The 19212-nt window shown below is 43.2% G+C and overlaps 1 protein-coding gene across 2 annotated transcripts in view; it reads right to left on the bottom strand.

Moving 5' to 3' along the window:
• The window catches only part of LOC311117224 (casein kinase I), a 46040-nt gene that overhangs the window by 16431 nt on the left and 10397 nt on the right, over positions 1-19212 (bottom strand). For both annotated transcript variants that reach the window (XM_084192200.1, XM_084192201.1), the window contains exon 4: positions 17825-17894. In XM_084192200.1, coding sequence (XP_084048326.1) covers positions 17825-17894 — 70 coding nt within the window. The remainder of the gene's footprint in view (positions 1-17824; positions 17895-19212) is intronic.

Below are 19212 nucleotides of genomic sequence, written 5' to 3'. Positions count from 1 at the left end.
ATTGCAGCAGAATTATTTTCCCGCTGTAGCAAACTGGCTCAAATTAAGATTCTCCATGTGTATGTAAAGGTTGTGCACCTCATCCAGTAGACTAGGCAGCAGGTTTTGTAGAGCAGTGGTTCCCAAACTGTAATAACTCAGTCCGGCCTTCAACCTACTCTTGAAAGTTGTAATAGTAGAATGCACAAGGTGCAACTTCGAAATTCGGTAGTTCGTCATCAGTTTTCCTCTTGACATGTCAGTCACTGCATACCTTAGAGAGCTACAGGCCTCCTGTAGAGCATGGCGCTTGCAATGCCAGGGTTGTGGGTTCGATTCCCACGGGGGGCCAGTATGAAAAATGTATGCACTCACTAACTGTAAGTCGCTCTGGATAAGAGCGTCTGCTAAATGACTAAAATGTAAATGTCATTTATAACTTGTAAGAAATGTGCAGATCAACGAGCCCATATGTTTTTTAGCAAAAATATGTTTTACACCTTAGATTTTGTTGCAACGTTTGAGTCACTCTAATAACACATTAATACACATTAGGCAGAGTGGAAACATATGTAAAATTGCAGGAAATAAGCTTTAAACCTGCAACATGCTCTCTCTGTTAACAAGAGTCGGCAGGTAGCTTAGTGGGTAAGAGCGTTGTGCCAGTAACCGAAAGGTCGCTGGTTCTAATCCCCGAGCCGACTAGGTGAAAAATCTGTCGATGTGCCCTTAAGCAAGGCACTTAACCCTAATTGCTCCTGTAAGTCGCTCTGGATAAGAGCGTCTGCTAAATGACTAAAATGTAAATGTAAATGTAAGAGGGGTGTGAACAGTTTGTGTCATGAACAGTGCTTGTGCCCATAGAAACAGACGTGGGGCGTGGGATGTTCCCAATGGAAGGGGGCCTGAGGGAAAGAGTTTGGGAACCCCTGTTGTAAAGAGCTCATATGTTGACTTTCTAAAGGTTGTGTGAGGAGCACATCTTTAGGTTGTGTATGGCCAATGTGAGGAGCGATGTATTAAGCAGTAGTTGGAAAAGTACCCAATTGGCATACATTAGTAAAAGTAAAGATAACTTTATAGAAAATGAATCAAGTAAAAGTGAAAGTCACCCAGCAAAACACTAGTTGAGTAAAGGTATTCGCGTTTTAAATATATGTAAGTATCAAAAGTAAATATTATAGCTAAAATATACTTAAGTATCAAATGTATAAATCATTTCACATTCCTTATATTAAGCAAATCAGATGGCACAAGTTTTTTTTACAGTTAGTCAGGAGCACACTCCAACACTAAGACATAATTTACAAACGAAGCATTTGTGTTTAGTGAGTCTGCCAGATCAGAGGCAGTAGGGATGTTCTCTTGTTAAGTGTTTGAATTTGACCATTTTCCTGTCCTGCTAAGCATTCGAAATGTAATGAGTACTTTTGGGTGTCAGGGTAAATGTATGGAGTAAAAAGTACATTATTTTCTTTAGGAATGTAGTGGAGTAAAAGTAGTCAAAAATATAAATAGTAAAGTACAGACACCCCAAAAAAACGACTTCAGTATTTACACCACTGGTATTGAGCATTAACACTCGTAAACGTCACAAAGGAGTTCACGTGTGTGAGTTGTGAGTTGATTCTGTGAAGAACTCAAACTCTTAATGAAAATACAAAGCATTCAATTGACTCAGTTAAATATTGCATAGGCAACATTTTTCAATTCAACACAAGTATTTTCTAAATCGCTAAAGCTGTAGAGGTGAATATTCTCAAAATGCGTAAAATCAATGCTTGAATGTTGGCAGTGGTCTCCGTTTTGACAGATGACAAACATTTCCCACAGTCACTTGAGTCGAATCATAATATTGGGAAGTAGGTTAATGCTGCCCAGACGGTGATCTCTACACAGCAGATGTCAAACAATTAAAAACAAAAACCATACAACCAAACTTCAAGCAAAAAAATTGCTTTCCTATCCAGTTCATCTATCTGATGCTGTATAATGATTTGTTCATTATTCATGGCTAACCCCCAGTAGAGTTTGGTCACCTGAATTCAAAATACCTGAGAGCGTGAACTTTTAAGAATAACAACCAGCACAATCACTGCCAACCACTGATTGGTAAATGAGAGAACGATGACAAGATCCAATGACACAGAGAAATAAAACATCTTACAGAATGAGTGAGACAGTTTTATCAGCTAGCATCTACAGTGTCTGCAGAAAGTACTCACACCCCTTGACTTTTGCCACATTTTCTTGTTACAGCCTGAATTTTAAATGATTATTATAAAAAAAAATATGTCACTGGCCTACACACAATAGCCCATAATATGAAAGTGGAATTCATGTTTTTATTTTATACAAATTAATTAATAATATAATATGCCACTTTTATCACAAGCGACTTACAGTCATGCGTGCATAATTTTTTTGTGTATGGGTGGTCCCGGGGATCGAACCCACTACCCTGGCGTTACAAGCGCCGTGCTCTACCAGCTGAGCTACAGAGGACCACTTTTCATTAAAAATGAAAAGCTGAAATGTCTTGAGTCAATAAGTATTCAACCCCATTGTTATGGCAAGCCTAAATAAGTTCAGGAGTAAAAATGTGCTTAACAAGTCACATAAGTTGCATGGAATCTATGTGCAACAATGATTTTTGAATGACTACCTCATCTATGTACCCCACACAATTATCTCTAAGGTCCCTCAGTTGAGCAGTGAATTTCAAAACAGATTCAACCACAAATTCCAGGCAGGTTTTCCAATGCCTCACAAAGAAGGTCCCCTATTGGTAGATAAAAAAAGCAGACACTGAATATCCCTTTGAGCATAGTGAAGTTATTAATTACACTTTGGATGGTGTATCATTACACCCAGTCACTACAAAGATGCAGGCGTCCTTCCTAACTCAGTTGCCGGAGAGGAAGGAAACCGCTCAGGGATTTCACCATGAGGCCAATGGTGACATTAAAACAGTAATAGAGTTTAATGGCTGTGACTGGAGAAAACAGAGAATGGATTAACAACATTGTACAGTCATGGTCAAACGTTTTGAGAATGACACAAATACTAATTTTCACAAAGTCTGCTGCCTCAGTTTTGATTATGGCAATTTGCATATACTCCAGAATGTCATGAAGAGTGATCAGATGAATTGCAATTAATTGCAAAGTCCCTCTTTACCATGAAAATTAACTTAATCCCCCAAAAACATTTCCACTGCATTTCAGCCCTGCCACAAAAGGACCAGCTGCCATCATGTCAGTGATTCTCTCGTTAACATAGGTGAGAGTGTTGACGAGGACAAGGCTGGAGATATCTCTGTCATGCTGTTTGAGTTAGAATATCAGACTGGAAGCTTTAAAAGGAAGGTGGTGCTTGAAATCATTGTTCTTCCTCTGTTAACCATGGTTACCTGCAAGGAAACACGTGCCGTCATCATTGCGTTGCACAAAAAGGGCTTCACAGGCAAGGATATTGCTGCTAGTAAGATTGCACCTAAATCAACCATTTATCGGCTCATCAAGAACTTAAAGGAGAGAGGTTCAATTGTTGTGAAGAAGGCGTCAGGGCGCCCAAGAAAGTCCAGCAAGCGCCAGGACCGTCTCCTAAAGTTGATTCAGCTGCGGGATCAGGGCACCACCAGTGCAGAACTTGCTCAGGAATGGCAGCAGGCAGGTGTGAGTGCATCTGCATGCACAGTGAGGCGAAGACTTTTGGAGGATGGCCTGGTGTCAAGAATGGCAGCAAAGAAGTCACTTCTCTCCAGGAAAAACATCAGGGACAGACTGATATTCTGCAAAAGGTACTGGGATTGGACTGCTGAGGACTGGGGTAAAGTCATTTTCTCTGATGAATCCCCTTTCCGATTGTTTGGGGCATCCGGAAAACACCTTGTCCAGAGAAGACAAGGTGAGCGCTACCATCAGTCCTGTGTCATGCCAACAGTAAAGCATCCTGAGACCATTCATGTGTGGGGTTGCTTCTCAGCCAAGGGAGTGGGCTCACTCACAATTTTGCCTAAGAACACAGCCATGAATAAAGAATGGTACCAACACATCCTCCGAGAGCAACTTCTCCCAACCATCCAAGAACAGTTTGGTGGCGACCAATGCCTTTTCCAGCATGATGGAGCACCTTGCCACAAGGCAAAAGTGATAACTAAGTGGCTCAGGGAACAAAACATCACCATTTTGGGTCCATTTGGCAAATAATTAACTTTTTGTCCTGAATACAAAGTGTTATGTTTGGGGCAAATCCAATACAACACATTACTGCGTACCACTCTCTACATTTTCAAGCATAGTGGTGGCTGCATCATGTTATGAGTAAGCTTGTAATCGTTAAGGACTGGGGAGTTTTTCAGGATAAAAAATAAACTGAAAGGCGTTAAGCACAGGCAAAATCCTAGAGGAATACCTGGTTCAGTCTGCTTTCCACCAGACACGGAGATACATTCACCTTTCAGCAGGACAACCTAAAACACAAGGCCAAATCTACACTGGAGTTGCTTACCAAGAAGACCGTGAAGACTTAAATCTGCTTTAAAATCTATGGCAAGACCTGAAAACGGTTGTCTAGCAATTATCAACAACAAACAGGGCCTAAAATTAACACCCGCCACCTACCAAATGCGGGTAGATTTTGGCATTGGCGGGTAAGATGTCTATTTCACCAGCCACGTTGGCAGGTGGTCAGGGCTCCACAGTGAGCATTGCACTAATATTTGTGAATAAAAATAGTTAAGTATGATCACATTTATAGTCATATATATTACATATTATAGTATTTTTGCCATTTTGTTTCATAGCTGGTAAATTAATCACGCAAAGTCAAAGAACTACGAATCCTATACAGTGAGGGAAAAAAGTATTTGATCCCCTGCTGATTTTGTATGTTTGCCCACTGACAAAGACATGATCAGTCTATCATTTTAATGGTAGGTTTATTTGAACAGTGAGAGACAGAATAACAACAAAAAAATCCAGAAAAACGCATGTCAAAAATGTTATAAATTGATTTGCATTTTAATGAGGGAAATAAGTATTTGACCCCTCTGCAAAACATGACTTAGTACTTGGTGGCAAAACCCTTGTTGGCAATCACAGAGACAGACGTTTCCTGTAGTTGGCCACCAGGTTTGCACACATCTCAGGAGGGATTTTGTCCCACTCCTCTTTGCAGATCTTCTCCAAGTCATTAAGGTTTTGAGGCTGATGTTTGGCAACTCGAACATTCAGCTCCCTCCACAGATTTTCTATGGGATTAAGGTCTAGAGACTGGCTAGACCACTCCAGGACCTTAATGTGCTTCTTCTTGAGCCACTCCTTTGTTGCCTTGGCCGTGTGTTTTGGGTCATTGTCATGCTGGAATACCCATCCACGACCCATTTTCAATGGGAAGGAGGTTCTCACCCAAGGTTTGACGGTACATAGCCCCGTCCATCGTCCCTTTGATGCGGTGAAGTTGTCCTGTCCCCTTAGCAGAAAAACACCCCCAAAGCATAATGTTTCCACCTCCATGTTTGACGGTGGGGATGGTGTTCTTGGGGTCATAGGCAGCATTCCTCCTCCAAACACGGCGAGTTGAGTTGATGCCAAAGAGCTCAATTTTGGTCTCATCTGACCACAACACTTTGACCCAGTTCTCCTCTGAATCATTCAGATGTTCATTGGCAAACTTCAGACTGCCCTGTATATGTGCTTTCTTGAGCAGGGGGACCTTGCGGGCGCTGCAGGATTTCAGTCCTTCACGGCGTAGTGTGTTACCAATTGTTTTCTTGGTGACTATGGTCCCAGCTGCCTTGAGATCATTGACAAGATCCTCCGGTGTAGTTCTGGGCTGATTCCTCATGGTTCTCATGATCATTGCAACTCCATGAGGTGAGATCTTGCATGGAGCCCCAGGCCGAGGGAGATTGACAGTACTTTTGTGTTTCTTCCATTTGCGAATAATTGCACCAACTGTTGTCACCTTCTCACCAAGCTGCTTGGCGATGGTCTTGTATCCCATTCCAGCCTTGTGTAGGTCTACAATCTTGTCCCTGACATCCTTGGAGAGCTATTTGGTCTTGGCCATGGTGGAGAGTTTGGAATCTGATTGATTGATTGCTTCTGTGGACAGGTGTCTTTTATACAGGTAACAAGCTGAGATTAGGAGCACTCCCTTTAAGAGAGTGCTCCTAATCTCAGCTCGTTACCTGTATAAAAGATACCTGGGAGCCAGAAATCTTTCTGATTGAGAGAGGGTCAAATACTTAATTTCCCTCATTAAAATGCAAATCAATTTATAACATTTTTTACATGCATTTTTCTGGATTTTTTTGTTGTTATTCTGTCTCTCACTGTTCAAATAAACCTACCATTAAAATGATAGACTGATCATTTCTTTGTCAGTGGGCAAACGTACAAAATCAGCAGGGGATCAAATACTTTTTTCCCTCACTGTATAGCCTTTTCCAACTCGCGCAGCAACACTTTCTGGCAGGGGGCTGTGCGCACGTGAAGAGCTGAGTTAATTATTATTATTTATTTTTTGAAGCGCTGCGCACAGGCATAAAAGTTGTTCTAATTTACTTGAAACGAAAGTCTGCTGAAGTGAAACTTTTTCCTTGTGTTTCTTGCCTATTTACATTGTTTTGTTCATAAGCTAGGTTGTTTTACTGCTACGGAAGAGAAGACAATGCTTCTACTAAGACTAAATCTCACAGGCACAAACATGACTGGAGTCGCGCTACCACGGTAACCTCCCACCCTTAAAGGGGCAGGTGAACATTTGTCTCATCTGTGATATTTTGGTTAAAAGACTTAGTTAAATGTATTAAACAATATACCACATTACTTCTTACTACTAATACATTTGTTTTAGAAACATTACAAAGCAACTCATCTGTTTTTTTTGTGTTTCTTGGTGTAATTTTAGCAGGCTTAAATAATATGAGTGGCTGGTAGATTTTTTAAATCAACTTGCAACAGTGGCTGGTGGACCAAAAAGAAAATGTTATGCCCTGACAACCAACTTGACAGAGCTTGAAACGTTTTCAAAAGAATACAATGAGCAAATATTGCACAATCCAGGTGTGGAAAGCTCTTGGAGACTTACCCAGAAGGACTCACAGCTATAATCGCTGCCAAAGGTGACTAACATGTATTGACTCAGGGAGTGGACTGTAGTGTGTCCGTGTAAATAGCCTTTTTTTCCCTTCTTTTTTTTTCGTATACATTTCCCTATCACACTTTTAATCGTTCTACAAAATATACTTTCCTGCAACCCGCTTCACTCAATGTGGAACGGATACTATTATTTACTTACCTTTTATCTAGAATCTCCAGTTGAAACTAGCTAGCCAGCTAACTAGCTACTTGCGATTAGCCACCGTTAGCGGTTTTTCACCCAGAACATCGCATTTTCTGCCGGAATAACTGAATCACTGGACCTTAACACTGGATCGCAACTAGCTAGCCGCAACAGAATGGATGTTGCTGTTGGCTAATCACCACTGCCCCCGAAGCAAGCACCAGTTAGCCTTGAGCTAGCCTCGAGCCAGGCCCATATCTCGGCTATCTAACTCTCTGTCTACCGGACGAGAGTACCCAGCTAAATAGCTACTTGCTATTAGCCACCGTTAGAGTTTTTTCACCATTGTCCGTAGCCTGCACTATCTACCAGCCAGCTCTAGCCTGGACTATTATCGGCCAGTCTGCACTGTCTGCACAGCGCGTTATCGACCCAGAACATATCGGATTTTCTGCCGGAATCACTGAAACACTGGACCTTTAACACCGGATCATCGCAACTAGCTAGCTGCAACCGAATGGATGTTGTTGCTGGCTAATCAGCCTTGAGCTAGCCTCGAGTCAGGCCCATCTCCCGGCTATCTACCTCTCTGTCAACCGGACGGGACCTCCTAGTGTCGACACAGAGCCCCGCCGATCCATCACGACTGGTCTGCCGACGTAGTTGTCCGTGGTTTCAACCGGCTTCCCGTTGCGACGACCACGAAGATCCATCTGCTAGCCCCGGCCCCTAGCACACACAATTCAACAGCCGTGCTTCCTGCTCGCCTGTGCTGTAGCACCAATTCGAACTGCTCTCGGACTCACATATTGCTGTTCACTGGACCTTATGATCACTCAGCTGCACAGCTGATGCCTGCTGGACTGTTCCTTTACATGGTACCCTGTCCTGTTTATCTGTTTAGCCTCAGCCCAAACTTTCATCGCCATTACCAGTTGTTGTCTTAGCTCTCTCGAATAACACCTGTGATTGCTTTATGCCTCTCTCCCATGTCAATATGCCTTGCCTATTGCTGTTCCAGTTAGTTCTTATTATACAATTTCACTGTAGAGCCCCAAGTCCCTCTCAAACTGCCGCAAATAGCTCCTTTGTTCCACCCCCCATACACGCGGAGACCGGCTCAATCGATGCCTCCATTGATGCTCTCTCATTGTTACCTAACGCTTAGGTTTACCTCCACTGTACTCATATCCTTCCATATCCTTGTCTGTACATAATGCCCTGAATCTATTCTACAACGCCCAGAAATCTGCCCCTTTTATTCTCTGTACCCAACGCACTAGAAGACCAGTTCTTAAAGCCTTTAGCCACATCCTTATTCTAGTCCTCCTCTGTTCCTCTGGTGATGTAGAGGCTAACCCAGGCCCTGCAGCCCCCAGTATCACTCCTACTCCCCAGGCGCTATCATTTGTTGACTTCTGTAACCGTAAAAGTATAGTTTTTTTGCATGTTATCAGAAGCCTCCTCCCTAAGTTTGAGTTATTCACTGCGTTAGCACACTCCGCAAACCCTGATGTTCTAGCAGTCTCTGAATCCTGGCTTAGGAAGGCCACCAAAAATTCTGAAAACATCTTCCGTCTAGATAGAACTGCCAAAGGGGGTGGAGTTGCAATCTACTGTAGAGATAGCCTGCAGAGCTCCATCATACTATCCAGGTCTGTGCCCAAACAGTTTGAGCTCCTACTTCTAAAAATCCACCTTTCCAGAAATAAGTATTTCACTTTTGCCGCTTGCTACAGACCCCCCTCAGCCCCCAGCTGTGCCCTGGACACCATATGTGAATTGATTGCCCCCCATCTATCCTCAGAGTTCGTACTGCTTGGTGACCTAAACTGGGATATGCTTAACACCCCGGCCATCCTACAATCCAAACTAGATGCCCTCAATCTCACACCAATTATCAAGGAACCTACCAGGTACAACCCTAAATCCGTAAACATGGGCACCCTCATAGATATCATCCTGACTAACTTACCCTCTAAATACACCTCCGCTGTCTTCAACCAGGATCTCTGCGATCACTGCCTTCTTGCCTGCGTCCGTAACGGGTCCGCGGTCAAACGACCACCCCTCGTCACTGTCAAACGCTCCCTAAAACACTTTAGCGAGCAGGCCTTCCTAATTGACCTGGCCCAGGTATCCTGGATGGATATCGATCTCATTCCATCAGTAGAGGATGCATGGTTGTTCTTTAAAATTGCTTTCCTCTCAATCTTAAAATAAGCATGCCCCATTCAAAAAATTCAGAACTAAGAACAGATATAGCCCCTGGTTATCCTCAGACTTGACTGCCCTTGACCAGCACAAAAACATCCTGTGGCGTACTGCATTAGCATCGAATAGCCCCCGCGATATACAACTTTTCAGGGAAGTTAGGAATCAATATACACAAGCAGTTAGGAAAGCAAAGGCTAGCTTTTTCAAAAAGAAATTAGCATCCTGTGGCACAAACGCCAAAAGGTTTTGGGACACTAAAGTCCCCCCCCGCTTCTCCTTCACACAAATTCAGACAGCTGATGTTCTGAAAGAGCTGCAAAATCTGGACACCTACAAATCATCTGGGCTAGACAATCTGGACCTTTTCTTTCTAAAATTAGCCGCCGAAATTGTCGCAACCCCTGTTACTAGCCTGTTCAACCTCTCGTTTGTATCGTCTGAGATCCCCAGAGATTGGAAAGCTGCCGCGGTCATCCCCCTCTTCAAAGGGGGTGACCCTCTTGATCCAAACTGTTACAGACCTATATCCATCCTGCCTTGCCTTTCTAAAGTTTTTGAAAGCCAAGTTAACAAACAGATCACCGACCATTTCGAATCCCACTGTACCTTCTCTGCTATGCAATCCGGTTTCCGAGCTGGTCATGGGTGCACCTCAGCCACGCTCAAGGTCCTAAGCAATATTATAACCGCGATCGATAATAGACAGTACTGTGCAGCAGTCTTTATCGACCTGGCCAAGGCTTTCGACTCTGTCAACCACCGCATTCTTATTGGCAGACTAAATAGCCTTGGTTTCTCAAATGACTGCCTCGCCTGGTTCACCAACTACTTCTCAGATAGAGTTCAATGTGTCAAATCGGAGGGCCTGTTGTCTGGACCTATGGCAGTCTCTATGGGGGTGCCACAGGGTTCAATTCTAGGGCAGACTCTTTTCTCTGTGTATATCAATGACGTCGCTCTTGCTGCTGGTGACTCTCAGATCCACCTCTACGCAGACGACACCATTTTGTATACATCTGGCCCTTCATTGGACACTGTGTTAACAAACGTCCAAACGAGCTTCAATGCCATACAACACTCCTTCCGTAGCCTCCAACTGTTCTTAAACACTAGTAAAACTAAATGCATGCTCTTCAATCGAACGCTGCTGGCACCCGCACACCCAACTAGAATCACTACTCTCGACGGGTCTGACCTAGAGTATGTGGACAACTACAAATACCTAGGTGTCTGGTTAGACTGTAAACTATCCTTCCAGACTCTCATTAAGCATCTCCAATCCAAAGTTAAATCTAGAATCGGCTTCCTATTTCGCAACAAAGCCTCCTTCACTCATGCTGCCAAACATGCCCTCGTAAAACTGACTATCCTACCGATCATTTGACTTTGGCGATGTCATTTACAAAATAGCCTCCAACACTCTACTCAGCAAATTGGATGTAGTCTATCACAGTGCCATCCGTTTTGTCTCCAAAGCCCCATACACTACCCACCACTGTGACCTGTATGCTCTTGTTGGCTGGTCCTCACTACATATTCGTCGCCAAACCCACTGGCTCCAGGTCATCTATAAATCACTGCTAGGCAATTCCCCGCCTTATCTTAGCTCATTGGTCACCATAGCAACACCCACCCGTAGTATGCGCTCCAGCAAGTATATCTCACTGGTTATCCCCAAAGCCAACACCTCCTTTGGCCGCCATTCCTTCCAGTTCTCTGCTGCCAATGACTGGAACAAACTGCAAAAATCTCTGAAGCTGGAGACACTTATATCCCTCACTATCTTTAAGCATCAGTTGTCAGAGCACCTTACCGATCACTGCACCTGTACACAGCCCATCTGAAATTAGCCCACCCAACTACCTCATCCCTATATTGTTCTTTATTTTGCTCATTTGCACCCCAGTATCTCTATTTGCACATAATCTCTTGCACATCTATCATTCCAGTGTTAATACTAATTGTAATTATTTTGCACTATGGCCTATTTATTGCCTTACCTCCGTAACTTACTACATTCGCACACACTGTATATATATTTTCTGTTGTATTTTTGACTTTGTTTTGTTTACCCCATATGTAACTCTGTGCTGTTTTTAAATAACACTGCTTTGCTTTATCTTGGCCAGGTCGCAGTTGTAAATGAGAACTTGTTCTCAACTGGCTTACCTGGTTAAATAAAGTTAAAAAGTTGAATACTTATGTAATTAAGATAGTGTTCTATTTTTAATTAATTAATTACTAATGTTAAGACTATTTTTTGTAGATCGTTGGAGAAAAAAAAAATCAATTAAATCCATTTTAATCCCACTTTGTAACAGAACAAAATGTGGAAAAAGTCAAGGGGTGTGAATACTTTCTGAAGGCACTTTACACCAGTGGGCAATAAACAGCTAGAACAGGTTCCATTTTGTGCTGTGTGAGTGGCCAATTAGCCCGTTTTGTAGGTTACCAATCGTGAAACAGGAGCAGGCATTGACATCTCGGATGCTCGCGGGGAGCCATGGCAGGAGTGGAAAAAAACCAAGTGGTACCATGGGGATGAGCTGTGAACAAGGGCTAATAAGTGGCTTCAAACAGGACCTCCCATTTTACTGCCAAGGGGAAGAAGACGCAGGGTGGATTGGATTTAGCTAACTGGGACCTTTTGATCCTGCTGCAGACTGATGTTCAGTTCTGTCAATGCCATGTCATAATCAGGGAGACAAAGGACAGGTTTACCTCACCAAATCTAGTTTGTCAGGCCTAAAATATGAGCAACACAGGTGGCCAAACAAGCCATTAGTGTGGCGGAAGCAGACTTCATCCATGCTGGACAGACGACTGAGCAGCCTGGGCCTTTCGGTAATAAAACATGAATTTATGGGGAGGATTGGATGGCGGGAGATCGCTTTGATGAACCCTTAGTATGCACTTTCAAGCCATTGTGCACATCAGATATTCTCATCATCTCATAACACTGCAACGCTTATAATTCTGAACACGGTGCTCCCGTACTCTACTCATGGTATTGAGATGTTTTCCGAACAAAATAAACATTTCTATCAATTGTGGCACCATTGGAGAAAAAAAAAACATCTACTACCATATGCCAACTTTGCCTGATGACTCAAACGGAATTATTCTGCTGCTCTATGTTCGCTACATACTTCAGCCTGAGATTGCCATCATTCAAGTAGTTTGTGATGTTGTCAAAATGAGGGGTGTTGTACAAGACAAAGTAATCAGCGATTAGATCATTTCTAACCAATCAGAGTATCAAAGCCAGTGACATTTTCAAAAGCTGCCTTCCCCACGTGTGTTCTGGCCCAACCCATCGGTTTCTGGGACCAATCCGAATTGTTAGAATGTGTTTGCGTTCTATAAATCATTGGGGAGGTGCTTAGATCCAGACTCATTGCGGAGAAGCAACTAACATCCGTGGGCATGTCGTAGCGTTTGGCCGGAGAAAGGAGTTTGGGTAGCCAGGCAAATGCCAACCACCAATAGCTGACAATACAAGGAATCTCTTCTTCTCTCCGAAACAAGTCCAGACATGCCCACAGGGACTTTCTTATATGCAGGGGAATTGCCAAATATGCTGAACTCCCAGAGAGAAAATAACTTAATACTGTGAAGATGTAGTAGGTCTATTGTGTGTTACTACAGTCAATATTTATTAAGTTAATGGAAGAGAACCATTTGAGCAACACTCACTAGGGTTGGGCGATGTCTGGACACATCCACCCATCGTTGATATACGATTGTATCGTTTTTCTTTTTTTTAACCCGGGGCTGGGGGGGAGAGCGTCATTGCAACCCTAACCCTCACAATCAAACATTAAGTTGAAGCAGGTTCTTCTTTGGTGACAAAGGAAGACCTTATATTAAGGGCACATATTAAGTATAACGAAAACATTTTGAGAATCACGGTAGAAACGGTCCCGTGTTTAGGTCCTGTGGTGAACGAGCGAGAGACTTAACAGCATCCTGTCCCTGTGTGTAAATCAGTCAGCCAGCCAGCCAGCTCCATTGACTGCCTGCAGACACGTCTACAGAGCCGTCATATGGCTGATCCAGCTATACTGGTGTATGACACGCCTACAGAGCAGACATATGGCTGATCCATCCATGGCGGTGTATGACACGCCTACAGAGCAGTCATATGGCTGATCCATCTATGGCGGTGTATGACACGCCTACAGAGCAGACATATGGCTGATCTATCCATGGCGGTGTATGGGAAAAGGGCTGCAGATAATGTTGCTCTGGAACAAAGTTCTTTCAATAACCACAACAGCAACAGGACAGGACGGGGGAGGTCTCCCCTCTCATCTTTCATCTCTTCTCTGGGAGCAGTGGTGCTTGTAAGACTAGGACGGGGGGAGGCTGCAGCTAAGAGGCAGTCATGCTGAAAGAGATTATAGGAGGAACACGTCATGGCTATTTCTGTAAATGAAAATGAGTAGCCTAACCCTCCCACGCTACAAATGCTCCCAAGCAAACATTTACTTGACAACACTTTGGATAAAATTGTCGTGTTTGGATGAGTTGAATCGGGGTGCTTTTCGCCTGCAATTTCTCCTTGCTCAGCACCAAGTGACATGGACTGGGTGGGTATACAGTGGGTTTTGCTGTACATCTCATTGGCAAGTCTTGGTCCTCTTCTTACAACCTTTAGAACTTTGGAACCATCCACCCAGAAACGTTAGGTTGTACCTTCTGACGGTGAAGGACCTCACAGCAAGATGATATGGGAAGGGGATTTAGTATACAATACAAACATGACCGCACACAGCCCCAATCTGAAACGGCAGAGATTAAGCTGCTCTCTTTCTTTAAGAAGAACAGCAGCCTTCCACCAAACAGGATGCTTCCATTAATCTCAATTAGATGTTGTTGCATCATTAATCCATCTGGTTATCCCTCACATCTAGAGCCAACATCTGCCCTTATTGGGAGCAAGATAATGATCCTGAGGGGAGTCGTGAATTAAATGTGCAAGTGCATGCATGTTGAGATTTATGCAGAGCTACACAAGCTCGCTTTCCCATAAATCCCTAGACTTATTCAAGTCCGTAGGAACAAACGGGGATAACTTTTATTGAACAAATTCAGCGCTGTTTAATTTCATTTAACTTTTCTGCTGAGTCACATTCAGATGATAGGCCGGTTGGTTTATGGGCTAGATGTCCCCTGGCCTGATCCAATCAGAGGCTGTAGTGGTGACCTGACAGCCAATCAGATGCTGTAGTGGTGACCTGACAGCCAATCAGATGCTGTAGTGGTGACCAGAGAGCTGGTGTAGTGTTAGTGCTGGGGCGTGGCTCCTGCCAGGGCCTTTATTTGGCTCGCTGGATGAAAAGCCGGAATTAGTGTGACATGGCACTTAAAGCATACAAAATGTTAACATACTATACAACTTTATATTTTCGCATAACCAATAAGCCTAGGTAGGAGGTAAAAAAAAAAAAGTGCCACTTATCTTTTCCCCACTAGCACCAACTTTGCTGATAAATACTTTGAGGTTAAATGTACTACGATTGCAATATGTTGTCTCACCTAGCGATCTTAGGATGAATGCACTAATTGTAAGTCGCTCTGGATAAGAGCATCTGCTAAATGACTAAAATGTAAAATGAGGTAAGTTAGTGCTTAGACTGGCAGTCCCACTAAATAATTAATGAGTTTCCGCACGGTTGGCCTTTTCCACCCTTTACCTCTGCCAGTAGACCCTGCATGCTCTTTGTCGGACTAGCCCAGGGGTGGGCAACACATGGCCTTGCAGGCCAGATCCCATTCAATCTGGCCCGCGGGAGGGTTTTTGGGGGGGTGGGGGGAGTTATTATTTTGGCTTTAAAAAAACACCAGGCCACTCTTGAACGTCGAAAACTAGTATCGAAAGTACGTAGAAATTATAATGGACCTACACGTTTTCAAATTGCTTTTGACAAACAAAATCTGTGCAGCCCTTCTCTGAATTTGGAAATCCCGATGTGGCCCTTGTGCCAAAATTATTGCCCACCCTTGGACTAGCCTATACTATACTCACACCAACCGGTCTACTTTGTATGGCAAAGGCACTAGGCAGCGCCTTCAGAGAGCTGTGACCCGTGCAAAAGAACAAGACTTAGACAGACGTTCCTTCACATTCCAACCCAGATGGAAGAATTGGAGAACAAACTGGATCTACAGCTCAGCCATTCTTGAAGGACAATGGCAGTCCAATAGGAAGTGGTTCTGTACTTGAAGGACAATGGAAGTCCAATAGGAAGTGGTTCTGTACTTGAAGGACAATGGAAGTCCAATAAGAAGTGGTTCTGTATTATAAAAAAATGACGTGCTTGACCTTTGAAGCCTAATCTTAAAACACCTAATAATGAAACACAAAGAGCAACCTACTCTTCGTTGGCAATTGATGTTGTTGGCTTGTGCACTAGTCTGCTCCATAGTTGGCTGGTGTGAGTCTGACAAGGACATATCCTATCTCCATTTCTGGAAGAATGACCTTCGGTAGAGCTTTACTGCTTTCCCTACAATAAAACCCCAATGAAAAAGCACTGTTTTCACCATGGTTTAATAGGAAATTTTTAGAGCAGCTATTAAAAGATCCCTTCATTTCTATTGTGTCTCGGTGTGTGGGTTTCCACCCATTTCCTCAGATACTCAGGGAGGGGAAAAAATGAGTGTTTCCCTTAATCCAACCTTCTATAATGGTTATTACGTCTTCACAAGATTCCTGCCAGTGGCTGGTGTAAGAGGGGGTTGAGGAAAATGGAGTCACAGACGGTTGAAAATGTGTCATGAATACTATTTGATGAGAAATGGAGACACTTTTTCAACCTCCTGGATGTCTGGGTGGGGATGTTATTAGGGGGATTTGTGAGCCTGTAAGTGAAACCTGCATGAACTTTTGGGGATAACATTTCTGCCATGGGCTGTACAGCATAAACTAGTAACTGTTCCACCCCAAAAAGCAACAGCAGCGAGCATCTTTTGAATATTTAGGCAAGATTTGAACAAACTCAAATTCCTCCTCTTCTGAAGCTGATTCAAACAGTGTGAAACATATAGGCATCAACATCTGGAAAAGCACCAATGACTTTGGGGAAATTATTGTTTTGGCTGATGTCCAAATCGTTTAGGCCTATTTGCTTAAAAACACATGCATTTTTAAAAACATGTTATCTGAATGCAGAACTTGCTAGTTGGAGACCTTTAGACAAAACAGGCAATTCATACACTTGTTGTATTAACAGGTCTCAGGACCCCCTTTTTTTTATGGGTGTAAAATATGAAGGCGTCACACAGAAAAGGCCTCCATGATAGCAACCAGAACTGAGAGCGCAACTTAGTCCTCAGCATCGCACACTTTCTCTCTAAACGTTGAGGTAGTGCTTAGCAATGACCCGTAGCTAGCACAGTTGGCATTTAAACGTGCAGCCTGTGCGTATGTCACACCCATAACCTGTAGAGATAAGGGTCACATCTCTGCTAGGTGTTGGTAGTGACGAATGACAGCACTTCCTGAATAGGGGGGAAGGGGGGGGGGGGGGGGGGGATGCAACCGCCAAGATCAAACTCCACCGGCTGCTCACAGAGACAAAGGAGAGGGCTTGTCGTAGCCATGCATCATTTCTCCACAGTCACTTATCTTCCTCCCCAGAAAACAGACACACGGACAATCAGGCCAGCAGTTCCCAGGCACATTAGGCCAGTCTTATCAGCATTGGGTAAAGGAAGTGGCTTTCTGCTGCACCTGGTGGTGGGGGGCTTCAAGTTGTATGGGCGAGAAATAGGGGGATAGCCTTTCCTTCCTGTTCTGGATTCTCCCTCCCTGGCAAACCCACATTCTAGTGTCCAAACCAACATATGAGGTATAGTGCCCGTCTTGTGAATAATGTCTGTTGTGCTTCATGTGTCCTACAAGCCCAAACTCCCATTGCAGGCGTGTGACCACAGCTTGTGCACCTTTCCACTACGTTATGATCATAGTAGTCTCGGTTGATGACGCCAACCACGACGGATTATAATCCTTTATATCAACGTCTATGTCATTTGAGATCTTTTCAAATGTATTTGCAACATGCGCCGAATACAACAGGTGTAGACGTTAGTGAAATTCTTACTTACAAGCCCTTAACCAACAATGCAGTTTAAGAAAAAATAAAAATAACAAATAATTAAAAAGCAGCAGTAAAATAAAATAACAGTAGGGAGGTTATATACAGGGGGTACCATACAGTACTTTTTTTGTTGTTAAATCAACCAAAAACAGTTGAGTGATTGTCATGCAGCAACACAACACCACACCACCGGGGAACAGGAATTAAGATAATCCAGAGCGTGACCTTACCTGTACTTCCTAATGTTTTGTAGAACCGGTACTCCAAATGTAACTGTGGTGCCCTCGACTTGACTGGTTCCTGCGCGACAGGGTACAACAAAGCACTTCAATTAACAATGGGAAAAGAACACACCCTTTTACTGACTGGCAGTTTTTCCGCAGCATTTGGGTTCAAATTGCTGACTTAAATTGGAATGAGACCGTTTTGCGAACTTCATATTTTTGGTAGTACAGCAATTTATAGCCACCTGGAGAGCTATTATAATGGCATGAGTAATTTCCTGTGCCACGGCTTTTGGAGGCACACCTAAATTGGAATGAGTTTTGCTAACTTCATTTCCACCAGCTACTATTTATCTGCTTGTCCAGAACAGTCCTGCCAAGGTACCATCGTGCCACACATATCCCAGCCTAGCTTGTGATGTATGAAGAGCATTTGGCCTACTAACTTCAATACATGCTAACAGGTATCCTTTACAGGGGTCGCGTTAGAGTTCAGAAATCAGCATTTTCAAAAAATCTGTTTTAAATAATTTCACCTGCGTTTTATATTGAAAGTCAAGTGTTTTTTTGCTTCAATAAAAGTTGTCCGGGGAGTGCAACTATAGTTTTCCTTCAGCAAAAACACATTAGTGCAACATATTCGGCAGAAAATAGCATCATTTTCATCAGATGACAACAGAAGTGCAATGCTTTTTGGCTGGCAGCCACACAAGTAAATGAGCTTACAATGAAATACCACGTTTTTTTTGTTGCAAAAAACTATGCATGGTCATCATATTTCTAATGTTTATCATAGAAAGAATGCAGCCAGCTACATTTCCTAAATGTTTTACTTGATGTTAATCTTGCATTTTACCAGAGAAAAGTAGCTAAACATCAGTCAGAGAGCTGTCTGCTGATAGAACGCCCGTTCGTGTGAATTCTCACCCTGAGAGGAGACTTGCAACTGAAGCACAAAATTAGTCTGATGACAGCAGAAATTACAATAAGGTTTACAAAAATACAGTAAGATATTTATGCGTTTTATCATTTTTTTTCCCTGGGTGAAAAACAGAGAATTCTGCGTTACATGCTGACCACACCGCTCGCGTTACGTACGAGAGCATTGCAAAAATAAAATGTACACATACATGTTATTTAAATCATTGTGCACGCCAACGAGCATCTGCGTAGACAGGCGCTAAAATAGAACTTGGTTCGATTTGTGATGTTTGACGTGCTGCAAGTCCCGACTCTCCCATCTACTCATTGGTTTTTAGGAGCATATACCCATGTGGGTGATTGAATGATTAAATTAGGTCCACACTCCAGTCCAGTTGGTGGTGTTAATGCACCTTAAAGTTGGTTGCCAACCGCCATATAAAGACCAAAGAAGAAGAAGAAGCAGGCTGACG

Source organism: Coregonus lavaretus (genome assembly GCF_964263955.1).
Source record: "Coregonus lavaretus genome assembly, contig: HAP1_SCAFFOLD_156, whole genome shotgun sequence".
Taxonomy (NCBI): domain Eukaryota; kingdom Metazoa; phylum Chordata; class Actinopteri; order Salmoniformes; family Salmonidae; genus Coregonus; species Coregonus lavaretus.
This window is presented reverse-complemented; position numbering and strand designations above follow the sequence as displayed.